The sequence below is a fragment of the Macaca fascicularis genome, chromosome X (genome assembly GCF_037993035.2).
Source record: "Macaca fascicularis isolate 582-1 chromosome X, T2T-MFA8v1.1".
Lineage (NCBI taxonomy): Eukaryota > Metazoa > Chordata > Mammalia > Primates > Cercopithecidae > Macaca > Macaca fascicularis.
In genome coordinates, this window is record NC_088395.1 from 135,711,266 (window position 1) to 135,728,075 (window position 16,810).

At 37.8% G+C, this 16,810-nt stretch overlaps 1 protein-coding gene across 8 annotated transcripts in view; it reads right to left on the minus strand.

The window, feature by feature from the left end:
- Positions 1–8,728: 8,728 nt before the first annotated feature.
- The window catches only part of SMARCA1 (SNF2 related chromatin remodeling ATPase 1), a 76,539-nt gene continuing 68,457 nt past the window's right edge, over positions 8,729–16,810 (minus strand). For 2 of the 8 annotated variants that reach the window (XM_005594532.5, XM_005594531.5), the window contains 2 exons: positions 10,304–10,414; positions 8,729–9,203 (listed from right to left, as the gene is read on the minus strand). In XM_005594532.5, coding sequence (XP_005594589.1) covers positions 9,132–9,203; positions 10,304–10,414 — 183 coding nt within the window. In that variant the 3' untranslated portion in view covers positions 8,729–9,131. Of the gene's footprint in view, positions 9,272–10,272; positions 10,415–16,810 lie in introns of all 8 variants that reach the window. The other 6 variants (XM_045383807.3, XM_005594536.5, XM_065538390.2 and 3 more) reach the window with 3 other exon arrangements.

A 16,810-nucleotide genomic window follows, 5' to 3' on the forward strand; every position in this document is an offset into this window, starting at 1 on the left:
ACTAGAGTGCCTGAGGAGAGAGCTATTTATATTTGTTTGAGTGTAAGAGCACGTGAGAGCAAGTAACAAGATGATAGAGACACAGAGCCAATGAGAGGCAAGGGCAATAAAATAAAGAAACAGAGACAGACTGTCCCTATGGATACAAAGCTTGAAGGGTATTCTGTCAGAGAAGGGGTCATGGCCACAACCCCTTCTCCCTAGGGTTTAACCTGAGGTGCAATTAAAAATGAAGAATGAATGAACAACTGAATGCATGAATACACAAATGAGTAAATAATAAATAGACAAGTACATTTTAAATGAATAAAGTTAATGACATTTGTCAGGATGGACAGAGATGACGACGGCCAAGGTCCAGTGGCAGAAAGAGCAACAAAGCTTCTGAGATCAAACCACTATGAGACCAGAAAGATGACTCAAGCATTTGAATTTCAAACCATTTTTGCTGGAACATCTTTGCCCAATGGTGGACTGAGTGGGGATCTCACTTAGGGACCAGTGACATGGGAGTTGAGACATTTTGCCCCAGAAACATTAATTTAGTCATAACAAGTAACAGGGCACAGTCAGTCCAGCCCCATCCATGGAAATAATGGCAATTATGGGATCACAAATCATGATAACTTTGGTGGCAGCAAAAGTGACAGGAAAGCCTGTTCTGAAGCAAACAGCTTAGGTAGCAAAGGTAAAGGTCTCCTGCCTCAAAAAAGCTTGTCTGAGTTCTGACCCAGTGACAGAATAGGGGTGGTAGGACCGTCCCTGAACCTCAATAAATATCTTGAACCTCAGGGTACTCTCAAACAATACAGGGCATTTTGATCTCACTGCCCAGTTTTGGCCCCACTATTTTGACCACAAGGCCTTTTTTTTTTTTTTTTTTTTTCTGCATGTTGCTTTCTTCTTCTCAGACTATGAACCATTCTGGTTATAAGAACTCAACTTTACTAGAAGTTTAATTTAATACCCCTATTTGAACTTATAAGGATTTCTTTGAATGTATAAATAGGAATTTGACAACTTGAAAGTAGCTGAGCCCATGAGACGCTGAGCCCAACCCAAACTGCTAACCCACAGAATTGTGAGTTGCAAGTGGTTGTTTTAAGCCACTGAGTTTTAGGGTAGATTTTTATGCAGCAAAAGGTAACTGACATGGAGCCTGTCTGAAATAAAGCCAAACCAAGTGTAGTTGTCTTCAAAGCCTAAAGCCGAAAATTCTGAATGTGATTCTGAATGATTTCCTTCAGCACGGCAAATCCATATCCCCGCATCCTGAGAGATAAAATCACTAATTCCAGTTCTATGAGGTTTAAGTAGTGCAGCTTGGCATACCACAGCACCTACCTAGCATTGCAGAAGATCTCCACGTGAGGAAAATTATGGCATGCAAACTATTCACATATAGTCTACATTGCTTTTTTTAAAAACTACAAAATAAAAACAAATCGTTTAAAAACATAGTCCATCCATATTCAAATTTCAGTGTATGTGCATTTATAACAGCATATGAAAGTATCACATTTTCTCCCAGTATTGTAAACAGCAGCAAGTTGCCATTTCCCAGAAGACTCAAAATACTGTGACATCATGGTATAGTAAACCATTGTCTCAAGGATTCAAGTTCACTGATAAAGAATCTCACCAATAATCAAAAACTGTGTTAGAAAATAAGTCCCACATAGGTGATGTGATTCTCACAGAAAGTTATTGAGTTTGCATTCTATAATGGTACCTCTTTTGATACCTTCTGTATTAGTCAATGCTCCAGCCACATATCAACACATAATCAAGCACACACTAAAGAATGTACCTGGTTGCCATAGCTAAGCATCTAAGCAAGCATAGTGTCCATATTGACTTCCAGGCAAAGGAGTTAAAAGTTCCTCTCTAGTCTGCTCCCCAGCCTTCTACCCAAGTAGTGGAGGAGTGCTGACTTGATGGGCAAGATTCCTGGGCGCTGTTGAACCACAGTTTTTACTGGGCGGAGCCCTGAAAATATAAACAATCCCATACAGGTAGAAAGCCCCTTTCTGGGTTCATTCTCTCTGGGGCTGGTGGCTGTAACTTTTTTTTTTTTCTCATTTGAATGGCAAATTTGGAAATTTGACTTTGGCCTAAGGGAAATGCTAAGCTATTTATCCTGTTTGGGTTCTGAGTTCCACACTATCTCTACTCTAAGCTTCCTTGTGGTCAGCTTAGTAGAGTGCTGAAATAGAGTCTGGGGGTCAATGCCCCCAATGTTATTTTACTTCCTTTGCCACTCTTTAATCACATGTGTCTCTTGTGGAACACACCAGGGTGACAGGGCCAAGGCAGAATTTAAATATTCCCAAGTCACCCGGCCAATCACTACCATAATTCATCCCTTAATGGTACCTGGATCTCACCTCTGTCCCTGACACTGATATGATCTACAGGGCAACTGTATTCCCCAGGGACTGACATTTGGGGAATAAAGTCCCACAAAAGAGATTGAGGTTTAGTCCTCAAACTTGAAGCACGGCTGCTGCAGGGCCAGTGTATAATCTCCCATGTGTAAAAGGCAGGTGCTGGTATTGGTGTAAATATTCATTTTAGGAGCTAGGATAACCTTGTCCATGACTTCAAACTGCAGGAGCCACAAGGTTCTGCAGCTAGGTCTCCCTAAAATAAACAGAATTCCAGTGTGTGACATTTTTGGCCTATTGGATCATTAGATCCAAATACTCATACACCTAACTTAGATGACAGGCCTAGACTCTGTTCCTCTGAACTTTGTTTTAACTTGTATCCAGAGATAGAGAATGATGGTCACATAAAATTCTGAGGTGTCATGGCCTTCTCTGAAGTTTTCTGAGTCCCTTCCCCACCATATGTTCTCATGTTGACTCTGATTCGGACATTGCATAAACCCTAATATAAGAATCTGTGGAGAAAAGATAGAGTTAAAAAAATAACCCTTAGTGATTTGCAAGGCCTAATCAAAAGACAAGACACACCCTGCAGTTTCTTTCCTGATCAGGAATCTTCAATAAACATCGGCCAAGAGTCTAATTATGGTTGTGGACTTTAGAGACCTCAGAGTGTGGATGCAATCACTGAAGGAAGGTAGAGTTCACTCATAAAAAGAGATTGAGACCTTCACTACATGGAGACAGTAGCTTACTCTCGGACTGAGGTGAAGAGTAAAAGTCAATGAAAGAAAAAAGATCAAAAGTCAACAGGGCATTAAATAATAACTATATGCAGAATGCTGCAGGGCATTAAATAATAACTATATCCAGAATGCCATGGCTTTGAGAATTGGGTCGACCTGGAAATAAAGGCCCTTGGTTAGGTTAGGTTACATTATAAGATAGGCTAGACTACAGGATAGGATGTGTTAGATTACAGGATACTTTAAATGAACTAAAAACTCTTGCCCAGGAGATAGTTATTGCTTTGGAAGTGGTGGGAAGCAAGCCAGGAAAGAATTAGAAAAGGAGGCTGGGTGTGGGGCCTCACACCCGTAATCCCATCACTTTGGGGGGACCAAGGCGGGAGGATCATTTGAACCCAGGGGTTCAAGACCCACCTGGGCAGCATGGCGAAACCCTGCCTCTACAAAAAATACAAAAAATTAGCCCGTCGTGGCAGTGCACACCTGTAGTCCCAGCTACTCGGGAAGCTGAGGTGGGAGAATCCCCTGAGCCAGGGAAGTCAAGGCTGCAGTGAGCCAAAATTGCACAACTGCACTCCAGTCTCAGTGACAGAATGAGACCATGTCTCAATAAACAAAACTAGAAAAGGAAGAAAGCTTGAGATCTTAGAAACCAGGATAGACATATATGAAAGGAGAAAAGGATATACCTACACAGATACAGCACCCAGATCTCAGACCCAATTGCAATCATTTCTCATGAAGGCAAAGGAAACCATCTACCTAACTGTAAACAGTGTAGCTAACATACATTAGGAAATAGTAGACGAAATACCATGACAATCTTAGTAGAAAGGGGTAAGTTATATTTCAGCAGTGATCTTATTACCAGTACAAAACTAAATGCCAGTACAAAAACAAATGGCATTTGGAAACTTACAGTTGATTTCAGGAGAGGGCTGAATAATCCTACATGATGATGATGATGGTCACATAATAAATATTCTAGCAAAGGTGAGACCTTATGCAAAGATCTTTTCTATCTTGGATATAGCAAATAGGCTTTGAGCTCTACCACTGAAGGATATATGTTAATTCAAAACTATTCATGAAAAGAGGTAGACAGTTGTGAGATGAATAATGCTCACCATCAACCTCCCATAGATATATGGAGACTCTTGAAGACAGCCCACATAATTTGGTAATCCAATATATTGATGAATTCTAGTATATATATCACAGGAAGATCAGAAATTAACCAAGCATATCTTGGGGGCAATACAGACAGGGTTGAAAGTCAATGGAAAGATATAGCTTGGATCTGACTACAGTGGCCTAGATGAACGTTTCCTCAGCAGAAGAGCAATGTATCAGGAAAGGGACAAATGATCAAGTCACTAGGCCAACAGATGAAAAGAGCCTGTTATCAACAAGCTTTCGTAATGGTTGCATTACAGTAAGAAAGGCCAATGCTTGCTCCAAATATCTAAATGAAACACTGGTACAGGGAAGGAATACCAGCTAGCATGGAGAACACTTAAAAAGACAATAGCTTGGGCACCAGCTTTGGCCTTACCAAACACTTGAGAACCTTGTAACCTCTGCCTAATGATAATACCCAATACCATAGCTATTGGTGATACAAGAAAATTTCTTTTGTTAATTAGCTTCCAGAGGCCTGGAAGGCTTCTCTATCCTCTGTAAGGTAGCCTGGAAGAGCTCGGGGTTCCCAGTGCAGAATACCCTGATTCAGTCATACCACCCACTAGCTGTTCACAGAGGGAATAGAATTTATAAGAACAGATCAATAATATGCTATCCAGTCATTACTCTTATTAAACACCCTATGCTTTCTAAATGAATTACTAAGGGCTAAGAAGAGCTATGCACACAAGGCAAGTATCTTAATTTGAGTTCCCTCAGAAGCAAATGCTAATACAAAGATTCTAATTCAAGTCATTTATTCAGGAGCTGACATAAGGAAATACCTACAGGTGAGTAGGGAAGTGATACAGGGAAAAGAAAGCAGTTAATAGAGTGTGTTATCAAGACAGCCGCTACTGTGGGTGGTTGGAGCTTAATCCGGTGGGTAAACTCTGGGGAACTATAAATCACATACCTTAGTTACCTTGCTCAAGAGGTAAGAGAGTTGGGGTATTCCTAAACCAACTCCCATCAGTTTTTTTATTCAGAGTCACTTCCAGAGGTGTTAATCCCTAGCTCTTCCAGCCTACCATGCGGAGGGTAGAGAAGCCTTCTAGGCCTCTGAAAAAGCCTTCAGAAAGAGACAGTGGCAAATAAAAATCAGTTGGAGCACACAGAAATAATAAGGCTGAGGGATAGGTGACAGGACAGTTAGTATTAGCTATGTGTATTTCAACCACAGAAAAAATCTTACTCCTGTCTATCAGGCAGGATGGCTTGGAGAGATGAAGGAAACATGAGATGGAATACGCAGAGAAGTTGGAAATTGGTAACAACCTGAGGATTTCAGGAATTGGTAAGAACACCTGGAGAGAAAGACATGTGGTGGCCTTGAAGCTGGCCTGGACTCTTAGCTGCACTGGCTACTGCACCATAGAGGGGAAACAATAGACCACAGTGGGGACTTTTGCCAATAATTGGGAAATAACAGCATTTCATTTTGATGACAGTAGATAGATTCACCAGTTAGGTAGAGGCTTTTCAAACCAAACACCTAGCAACTAAGATAGCTGCAAATATTTTAGTTCAAAAATTTCTCTTAACTGGGAGTCTTAGACAAAGAACCAAATTTGGAAACACATTTCATGGGAAAACTGTGTAATCTGACAAGTATCCAAGTATAGCCTAACACTCGTAGGCTAGGTAGCCAGAGAAAAACACAGAACTATACAATAAAGCCATACTAATGGCTATGATAAAAAACAAGAGATTACTGAGCTCACCACCTGCCTTCTTTTGATTCTAAGGAAATTAGAGCCTGAGTAGCCAATGAATCAAGACAGAGCTTTACAAGGACCTCTGTGGAAGATCTAGGGTTGTTGGGAAATTCATTCACTGCTTATCTTTTACAGATAGAGGCCTTGAGTGAAGGAAGCCACTCAGGGTCTCTGTTTCTGTGCTCACTTTCCTCCTTGTACATTTTCCAAACAAGGAATCAGGTTGGGTCAGATTCCAATGTAATCCACTGGACCATTTTTGCTGGTGGGCAGAGTCATTATGCTTTGTAAGACTGCATTCATGTATATAGCACTCTCTTCTGCTTCCTCTGGCCTCCATACAGCTGACATAGTAAACTGACAATCCAGATTTACCTCCCCAACATGGCAGCCATGTCTAGGCCACTTGTTTGAAATGGGATTTCTTTGTTGGGACTTTTACATTTTCAATGGGAGTTGAATTTCTCTGAGGAAATTTCACAATAAGAGGGGTTTCATATTCAGACTTGAGGCATTTTGTATTTCCAAGATGTTACTATTTGGACTAAGCTATCATCTGGTGTTCACTGTATGGGTCTGTTTGGTAGGCTAGGTTCAACAATGTAGCTATACATACTTTAAGATGAGAAGTAGAATAGGTGATGAATTTTTCACTAAATATATAGTGTGGTCTTTAAGTTAAGTCCTGAATAAAACTATTTCACAAGTTTCTAAGGATGACATCAGAAGCATCCATTGAAGGCCCTGGGGACCTGAATTTCACATCTCTTTGGTCCAAGAAAGACTCATAACAGCCATGATATGGAACAGGGAAATGGCTCCATGAAAAGAAGAACTTACCTGCAGATTTTCTCCCCTAAGGTAGAGAATCACATATTAGCTCAGCTACCTACCCCTTTGGATTACCAGAGAAAGAATGAGAATTAGAGATTATTAAATGTCCGTGTTGGGGTTCAAAGACCCTAACTGTGCAAGCTCCCACCCGCCATCTTCACTGCTCCCTAGGAAAAGAAAGGCTGAACTGACTGATGAGAGTCCAGACCCTTATTAGGCTGTTTTCTACTGCGTACAACTTGGGGTTATCAGTAAAAGTCTCTGGTATCATTTTCCCCAGCACAGACGACTAACTACAGCTATTCATATCATTGGAGTAGAAAATTCCAAGGTTAGATTTTGGGCTGAAGAGCTCTGGAGTTTGCAGCCAAAGCACCAGCTAGTGAAGTATTACTTTGCTCACCTTAACCTCCCTTCCTTACAAAAAAGGCAGTTAAGCCAAGGATAGATTTGGGTATCCCTGGGTCCCCTAATATCGTCCCAATCTTGTCTCTTAATAGAATCCCAATTTTACCCCAACCCCCAACAGGGTACAAGAGTCTAAGTGCTAATAGTGGAAACAGTAAAAATAATCCAACCAGAAACATGGCAGTAAGAGATATAAAATCCGGACAATGAATGGAGACTTAGAAGAGTCCCACAGACAGTCGGTTGTTGTTCTAGAAGATCTATTCCTCTGTTGGAGAACCTCTATGAAGATTGAGGATGTGAAGAATGCTGACTTACACTCAGGGGCTACCCAGAATTTGCTAGTAGTACACTAAAGAGAGTCTGATAGGAAATGCAAAAAGATCTTGGAAGGGGGAAGAGACAACTCTTTAGTGGTCCAAACCTTGTTTTGGTAACTAACATTATCCTGCATTCTCAGCTTTACTTATTTGTTGTGTATTTCACACTAGATTCAGATCCATTTTCCCTGCTCTCTTACAATCTGACCCAGACTCTGATTAATTCCACACTAAAAGTTTCATGTAATAGACCCAGGTTCATTCCTGAACTGACAGTCTCTGTGACAGAGGCAGTAATGTAAGACGTTCCATTTATTTCCCTACATTTGCTAGCCCTCTTTCAGGTATATAGGATGACAGGACTACTTTGGTGGCAATGAAATATAAGTGGATGTGACACATGTCATTTCTGGGCTGAGGCAGTAAAGAGCCTAAGTGCCACATGTTCCAGACGTTGCAGCCACAAAAGAGCAGAGCCTTAGTCATCCTGGAACCTTGAGTTACCATGTGGAGCAGATCCCTTCCCATTCCCACATCCCTCTGTCCTGCATGAGATATGTAGTGTGAGCAAGAAAAAAACTCTTGGTGTATAAAACCTCTGACACTTTTGAGATTGTTACCTGAGCATAACTGTATTAGTGACAAACGCAGCCCCCCTTCTGCATGCATAGTGCTTATTTCATACTCTAAACTTAATTGTTAATAATTCTACATGTTACACCCAGGCCCTTCTGAACTGGCTCTATGGGACAGAAGATCACACACAAGTCAGCAAGCAAAGCTTTAACTTTGAACCAAATACACAGTAGTAAACAATACAATTCAGTAAACACAACTACTTTCTACTGCACAAAAAAACAGGAAATAATTAAATTTCTTATAGACATTTCTTTATTATATTTTCCCACTTGAATATTTAGAGAATAATTTAAATGTAATGCATACTGACAGCAAGCACAGTATCAAATATTAGTTTTTTTAATATTTTTCTTTCCTCACCCTTTATTCCTTTGGAAAAAATATTTAGATGACCTCAAAGAAACAAGTATTATGCTAATCACAGTATGCAGTAACACATACAAGCCCAGACTCAATAGAAAAGAAAGCAACAAAGAAGTGAAAAAGTCTTTCTCCTCAAATCATTTTAATTCGTTTTTCCACAGCCATATAAATTTAAAGTATGAAACAACAATAATACAACTATAGAATCTAGGTTCTCTTTCAAAGCAGCGGCATATAAAACATAGAAAAGCTAAAACCTCAGCACAAGCTTCAAAAGAACAAGGACTGAGAGGATCCTGATGAAGACATGAAATGCACAAAATACAGTACACAAAATACTAGAATGCCATAAAATATAAAGCTACACATTTCAGGTAGAAAGCATTGTAAAATATATAAAATATGCAAGAAATCAAAACCAAAGAGATTTTTCTTAGAGTACCATGAATACACTGGAACTGGCAATTAGCATTTGAAGATGGGAACAAGAAAATAGCAGTTTCCCATTTAAAACTTTATTTCTAGGCTTTAGGATTTCACCTTCTTGACATCCTTCTTTCCAGAGCTCTCAGTAGCTGACTCTGCTTTTCTTTTCTGTGACTAAAATGGAAACAGATTTAATGTTCTGCTCCAATATGCACATTTTAAATGGCCCAACAATGTTAAATCTAGGATGCAAATGCATTAAAAAAAAATTTTAACATGAATATTCACTTAAATGTTATATTCACAGTTAATGTTCTATATAGCCCAACAAACTATATAACCCAATGTAAAATAATCTTCAAAGATGTTTCTTTTTATGAAAAGACATAAAATACCCATCAAAAATAGTCATCAAGTATCTACTTACACACGGTATTATAAATGTACTCTTATCTTAAAGAACTACTTAATGTTTTCTGGGCAAAATTTTATTTGTGAGTATATATTTTTTAAAAACTTATGATAGGTTTTAACATACCATATTTCATATCTTCTATGATACACATTTCTTTCACATTTTAGCATCTCTGAAATCAGGATGCATCTTACAACGGACGACAAATTACACCTGGCAGCATTTTCCCTCAGTGGTACATAAAATAATGCTGTGTCTTACAATGGAAGGCATCTTAGATTCGATGAAATATGGCAGTTTACTTAACCACACTCAAATAATACGATCTATTAAAGAATATTTTAAATTACAGCTATACAAAGAAACCTGACTGGATTAAAATCAAGTTATCCTATCAATTCAACAGTTCACTTATTACCAAGCAATGCTTTGTTGTCTGCTCAGAGTTCCCATTTGTACTCATAGTTCCACAAACATCAGAAAACTTACTTGATCAAATCAGAACTCCTAGTTTCAACTTTAGCCCAATCCCATCCCACCCTTACCCCTCTGCTACCCCCATGATAGCTCTAGTCTCAATTCAGAAGATTTCGCTTGCATTATACTTCTGTTTAGATTCATGAGGAATTTTTTAAAATACTGAGCCTAGTTACTAGGGAGTTCCTAACCATATGTTCTACAAACAAATAAGAAACATGGTAGTGATGTAACTCTTTTTCTGTCCAAAACAAATTAGCATTTCATAAAACCAGCTTTTATTTATAGGTATCACTGTGGCATTAAACATAATATAGGCATTTTAATTATGTAAAAAAAAATGGGATCTACCTAAAAGTTAGGAAAATGCTGAAAATTTTACCATTGGAGTTTTAGTTGCCCGTTTCTTCTTTTCTGCTCTCTCTCTTTCCTCAATTTCCATATTTTCTTTCTCAATCAATGAAATCAGAGTATTACAGCGTCTCTGGAATTCCTAAATGAAGTAATAAAAAGATTTTTAATTTCTGCAACCCAATCATAATCTTTAAAAGGCTGACAACTATTTAAATGTATGATTTCTGTGGTACAGAATTTCCAAAACTGCCATTTTTCTGAAAAATATTCACACAGAGTATTAATAGATTGCACCAAAAATAAGGAGGGGGGTAAGTGTCATTTATGGATGACTGGGTAAACAAACCGTGATACATCCATATCATATAATATTACTCAGCAATAGAAAGGAAAGAACTATTAATATAGTTAACAATCTGAGTGAACCTCAAGGGAATTATGCTACGTTAAAAAAAAAAAAAAGCTAATTTCAAAAGGTTACATACCATATTATTGCATTTATATAACATCCTTAAATGACAAAATTATAGAAAGAGAGAACAGATCAACGGTTGCCAGGAGCTAGGGAGAGGAGAGATGGTGGGTGTGACTGTAAACAGATAGCACAATAGAGTCTTACGGTGGTGGAGGTTACACCACTCTACACATGACAAAACTGCATTGAACTGCACACACACACACACACACGCACGCACATGTATAACTGATGAAATCTGAACAAGCTCTATAGATTATACGAATGTCAATTTCCTGGTGGTGATATTTCACTATAGTTTTGCAAAATGTCACTATTAGGGAAAACTGGGTGAAGGGTGCATGGGACCTCTCTGTACATTTTCTTTACAACTTTTTGTGAATGTATAAATATTTCAAAATAAAAAGTTAACATAAATCACATAAACAAAAAAAATAAGGGGATGTTCTGTGGTCAAAATAAGTTTTGGAAGTACTCAGTTTACAAAAGGTAAACAGATTTACTTATTACATAGCTTCTCAGAGCCTTTCAGTTTCCTATGTGCACTGTGAACCACTAGGCATACAGGACGCAGCAGTTGTCAAAAATACTTAACCAACAGACTTTCTTCTCACCGGGCATCTTGTGGGATCAGAGTTCTGGGGACCACACCAGAGTAAACACTGCTGTATTTGTTAATTCAGAGCAAATAATGCCTGAAAAGATTTCTACATTAACCTTGCCACTACCTATATTTCACTGTCAGCAAATCAATGCATGCAAATTATAAATACTTTTTATGAATGTATGGTGAGCATTAAACATGATTCATTAATATGGAATCTCATATATTATTAACCCTATATACTTTGCTATATTTTAAAGGTAAATAATGGTTTAATATCAAAGGATAAATAATATTTTAAGATATGATTCCTTTTCTGTATAAGCAAAAATGTCTGCCAGAATAGCCAAACACTCAAGAGAAAATGTAGGTTTCCTGGCAATTAAGAACAACCCCAACACATGCACATACAAATGGTCAAAGTGCAGGAATAGAAAACTCACCAAAAAAAAAAAAAAAAGCCCAAACATTAAAATCAAGTTTCACTGCAACTAATGACTAAAGAAATGCAAAGTGAAACAATGCCATCAAATTAGCAATGATATGTACAATGTTTGTATGCATGTATACATATATGGTATACATATCTGGTATTGACAATAAGATGTTGAAATGGGAACTTTCATTCACTGATGATGAAATGTCAATGCTACTATCTGCTATGGACTGAGGTATGTCTCTGCAAAATTCATTTGAAGCCCTAACCTGCAATGTGACTGCATGTGAAGATGGGGACTTTAAGGAGGTAATTAAGGTTAAATGAGGTCATATGGGCGGAGCCCTAATCCAATAGGACTAGTGTCCTTGTGAGAAGTGGAAGATACATCAAAGCTCTCCCTTTCTCTGCATGCACTCCAAGAATGGGCCACATGAGAACATCATGTGCAGAAGGTGGCCATCCACAAGCCAGGAAGAGAAGCCACACCAGAAACCAGCCCTGCTGGCACCTTGATCTTGAACTTTCAGTCTCCTTAACGGTGAGAAAATAAATTCCTGTTGCTTAAGCCACCCAGTCTGTGGCATTCTGTTATGGCTGCCCAAGCTGACTAATACACTACCTTTCTCAAAAGCAAATTGGAAATTTCAATGAAGGATCTTAAAATTTTCATACCCTTTGACCTAAAAATTCCATTCCCAGAAATTCATTGTAAGGAAATGAGATGTATACAAAGATTTACAAAATAATGTTTAGAGCAGTGTTAAACTGGGAACTAACTAAAATTTTGGTAATCTGGAAATAGAATACACAGACACATATTATTATTATATATATACACAGAAAGAGCTAAAAGAATATTAACAACATTACTAGTCGTTAACAGCGGCTATCTCTGAGAGTAGGACTATTGATAACTTTTATTTTTCTCTTGATACTAGCCTGAATTCTCCAAATTTTCTGCAATGAACATTTAAGTCTTGGGCAATTTGTAACTTTTTAAGAACGAAAAATTGTTTAAAATTCAGTTTTATCTTTCCAAATAAAATCCAAAAAAAATGACATACAACATAGGAAATGTAAGATACAAAATAAGATCAACTATCCAGGCAAATGAATTTTAGGCTCTAAATGAAACCTGAAAGGAGGCAGAAAACCAGAGAGTCTAGCCAGAAAAAAAAATACTCATTAATGAATTATTGTTTACCTATTAAAAATAATCTAACATAATACTGGCATGTTCAAGTTTCTTGTGTATCTTCAATTACCCTGGGTTAAATAATTTACCAACAGTAACTCTGAAATTTTCCTTACTTAACAAAACAATAGTGATATCTTTAGTATGCAGACCAAATATTCTTCATAGCTTCATTCAATAACACACATACAAATTAAACAGCATGTTATTCAATTTATCTATTATAGAAAGGGCTAAGTTGACCCTGATGAGATTTGATCGTTGGTTTCTAGGGAGACTAAACAGTCTTTATGTAAAGCTGATTCGTGAATCATTAAGCTATATCCTCTGGCTATTATTATTCTCAATAAGTAATAGTCGCTTGTGACTGGAGAGATCTTTAGATACATACTCATGGTTCATGTGGGTGATTCGGAAAAAAAACTAATACTTTTGAGACAGCCTCCTATGCAGGGAAGTAGAATACCTCAAAATGACTATAAATGGACTGTGTAATTAGTTCATACCTTAATTCCTTTTAACCTGTCAATAACTACTCCAGACAGAAAAATAATCTAAGACTCTAGAGAAAGACATCGAGGAATGGGCAGATATAGGTGTTACCTTCCTAGCATAGGTCATGTCATGTTCTCTATAGATAATAGCTCCATTTTTTTATTCACATGCTTCATGACTGCCTAACGCAACATACATTATCATAAACAGAACACTAGCTAAAACTAGAAGTTAAAAGGAGAAAGGCTAGATTACCAATAAAAAATGACTCATTTATTGAATAAGTGACTATGAAATGACTATGAGAAATTTCATGATGTCAAAATCACTTCTTTTTCTATAATTTCTCCTTTCATATATTCTCCTAGACTCTTGTACATCTTTATCTTCCTATTTTGTGGGGGATTACAGGGAATTGTTCATAGGACCTCAAACTGTTTCCACAATTCTATAGTCTAATTATCTCTTTCTCTCACCATTTCCCCACACTGGATTTAAAAATGAAGTTGGAGAAAAACAGCACAGAAGAGGAAAAGAGGAGATGCAAAAACAATAAAGACAACAGAAAAGAATAGGAAAATAACAAATAGAAAACTGCTCTGTAGTGTTACTAGCTGTGGCAAAAAATTCCTGTGTTCAAATGTATATGGGAAATGTTGGTTTTTTACAATGTTAAACAAATGTCTTTATGATAGGACTTCTCAGAGCTTTTAGCATTCTAATGCAGAGTGGAAATGTGAATGGTAGGATTCAGTATCATCAGCATGTCCCAACTCTATCTGAACACAGAACTCTTGTTCTGCACGTCATCATTTGCACACCCTGGAACAACATTTGGTAGAAATCAACTTGGGAAATGTTGCACAGCATGAGTGATGAATACAGCTAAGTTAGGATCAAAGTACAGGCATATCTTGTTTTATTGCACTTCACTTTACTGAGCTTCATAGATATTGTGCTTTTACAAATTGAAAGTCTGTAGCAATCCTGCACTGAACAAGTCTATGGGTGCCATTTTTCCAAGAGGATATGTTTACTTCATGTCTCTGTGTCACATGTTGGTAATTCTCACAATATTTCAAAAATCATCATTACTGTATCTGTTACAGTGACCTGAGATCAGCGGTCTTTTATGTTACTATCATAATCATTTTGGGGTACCACGAATCACATCCACATTAGATGGCCAACTTTATTTATAAATGTTGTGTGTATTCTGACCACTCTAATGACCAGCCGTTCCCCCATCTCTCTCCCTCCCTCACACTTCTCTCTATTCCCTGAGACACAATGATATAGAAATAGGGCTAATTATAACTCTAAAATGGCCCCTAGGTGTTCGAATAAAAGGAAAAGACTTACTCTAAATTAAAAGCCAGAAATGATTAAGCTTAGTGAGGAAGTTAAGACAGGCCAAAAGCTAGGCCTCTTGAGCTAAACAACTAGCCAAGTTGTGAATGCAAAGGAAACACTCTTGGAGGAAATTAAAACTGCTATTCCACTGGAAGTATTCCCTATGAAAACCGGCACAACAGAAGGATGTCCTCTCTCACCACTCCTATTCAACACAGTATTGGAAGTTCTGGCCAGGGCAATCAGGCAAGAGAAGGAAAGAAACGGTATTCAAATAGGAAGAGAGGAAGTCAAATTGTCTCTGTTTGCGGATGACATGATTGTATATTTAGAAAACCCCATTGTCTCAGCCCAAAATCTCCTTAAGCTGATAAGCAACTTCAGCAAAGTCTCAGGATACAAAATCTATGCAATAATCACAAGCATACCTATACACCAATAATAGACAAACAGAGAGCCAAATCATGAGTGAACTCCAACTCACAATTGCTACCATGAGGATAAAATATCTAGGAATACAACTTACAAGGGGAAGGACCTCTTCAAAGAGAACTACAAACCACTACTCAAGGAAATAAGAGAGGACACAAACAAACAGAAAAACATGCCATGCTCATGGATAGGAAGAATCAATATCGTGAAAATGGCAATACTGCCCAAAGTAATTTATAGATTAAATGCTATCCCCATCAAGCTACCCTTGACTTTCTTCACAGAATTAGAAAAAACTACTTTAAATTTCATATGGAACCAAAAAATAGCCCGTAGAGCCAAGACAATCCTAAACAAAAAGAACAAAGCTGGAGGTATCACGCTACCTGACTTTAAACTATACTACAAGGCTACAGTAACCAAAACAACATGGTATTGGTACCAAAGCAGATATACAGACCAATGGAACAGAACAGAAGCCTCAGAAATAACACCATACATCTAACCATCTGATCTTTGACAAACCTGACAAAAACAAGAAATGGGGAAAGGATTCCCTATTTAATAAATGGTATTGGGAAAACTGGCTAGTCATATGCAGAAAACTGAAACTAGACCCCTTCCTACACCTTATACAAAAATTAACTCAAGATGAATTAAAGACTTAAACATAAGACCTAAAACCATAAAAACCTTAGAAGAAAACCTAGGCAATACCATTCAGGACACAGGCCTGCGCAAAGACTTCATGAGTAAAACACCAAAAGCAATGACAACAAAAGCCAAAACTGAAAAATGGGATCTACTTAAATTAAAGAGCTTCTACACAGCAAAAGAAACTATCATCAGAGTGAACAGGCAAACTACAGAATGGGAGAAAATCTCTGCAATGTATTCATCTGATAAAGGGCTAATATCCAGAATCTACAAGGAACTTAAGCAAATTTACAAGAAAAAAAAACCAAACAACCCCATTAAACAGTGGGCAAAGGATATGAACAGACATCTCAAAACAAGACATTTATGCAGCCAACTAACATATGAAAACAAACTCAACATCACTGGTCATTAGAGAAATGCAAATCAAAACCACAATGAGACACCATCTCACACCAGTTAGAATGGCAATCATTAAAAAGTCAGGAAACAACAGATGCTGGAGAGGACGTGGAGAAATAGGAATGCTTTTACACTGTTGGTGGGAGTGTAAATTAGGTCAACCAGTTCCTCCAGTGTGGAAGACAGCGTGGCAATTCCTCAGGGATCTAGAACCAGAAATACCATTTAACCCAGCAATCCCATTACTGGGTATATACCCAAAGGATTAGAAATCATTCTAATATAAAGACACATGCACATGTATGTTTACTGCAGCACTGTTCACAATAGCAAAGACTTGGAACCAACCCAAATGCCCATCGATGATAGACTGGATAAAGAAAATGTGGCACATATAACCCATGGAATACTGTGCAGCCATAAAAAAAGATGACTTCATGTCCTTTGCAGGGACATGGATGAAGCTGGAAACCATCATTCTCA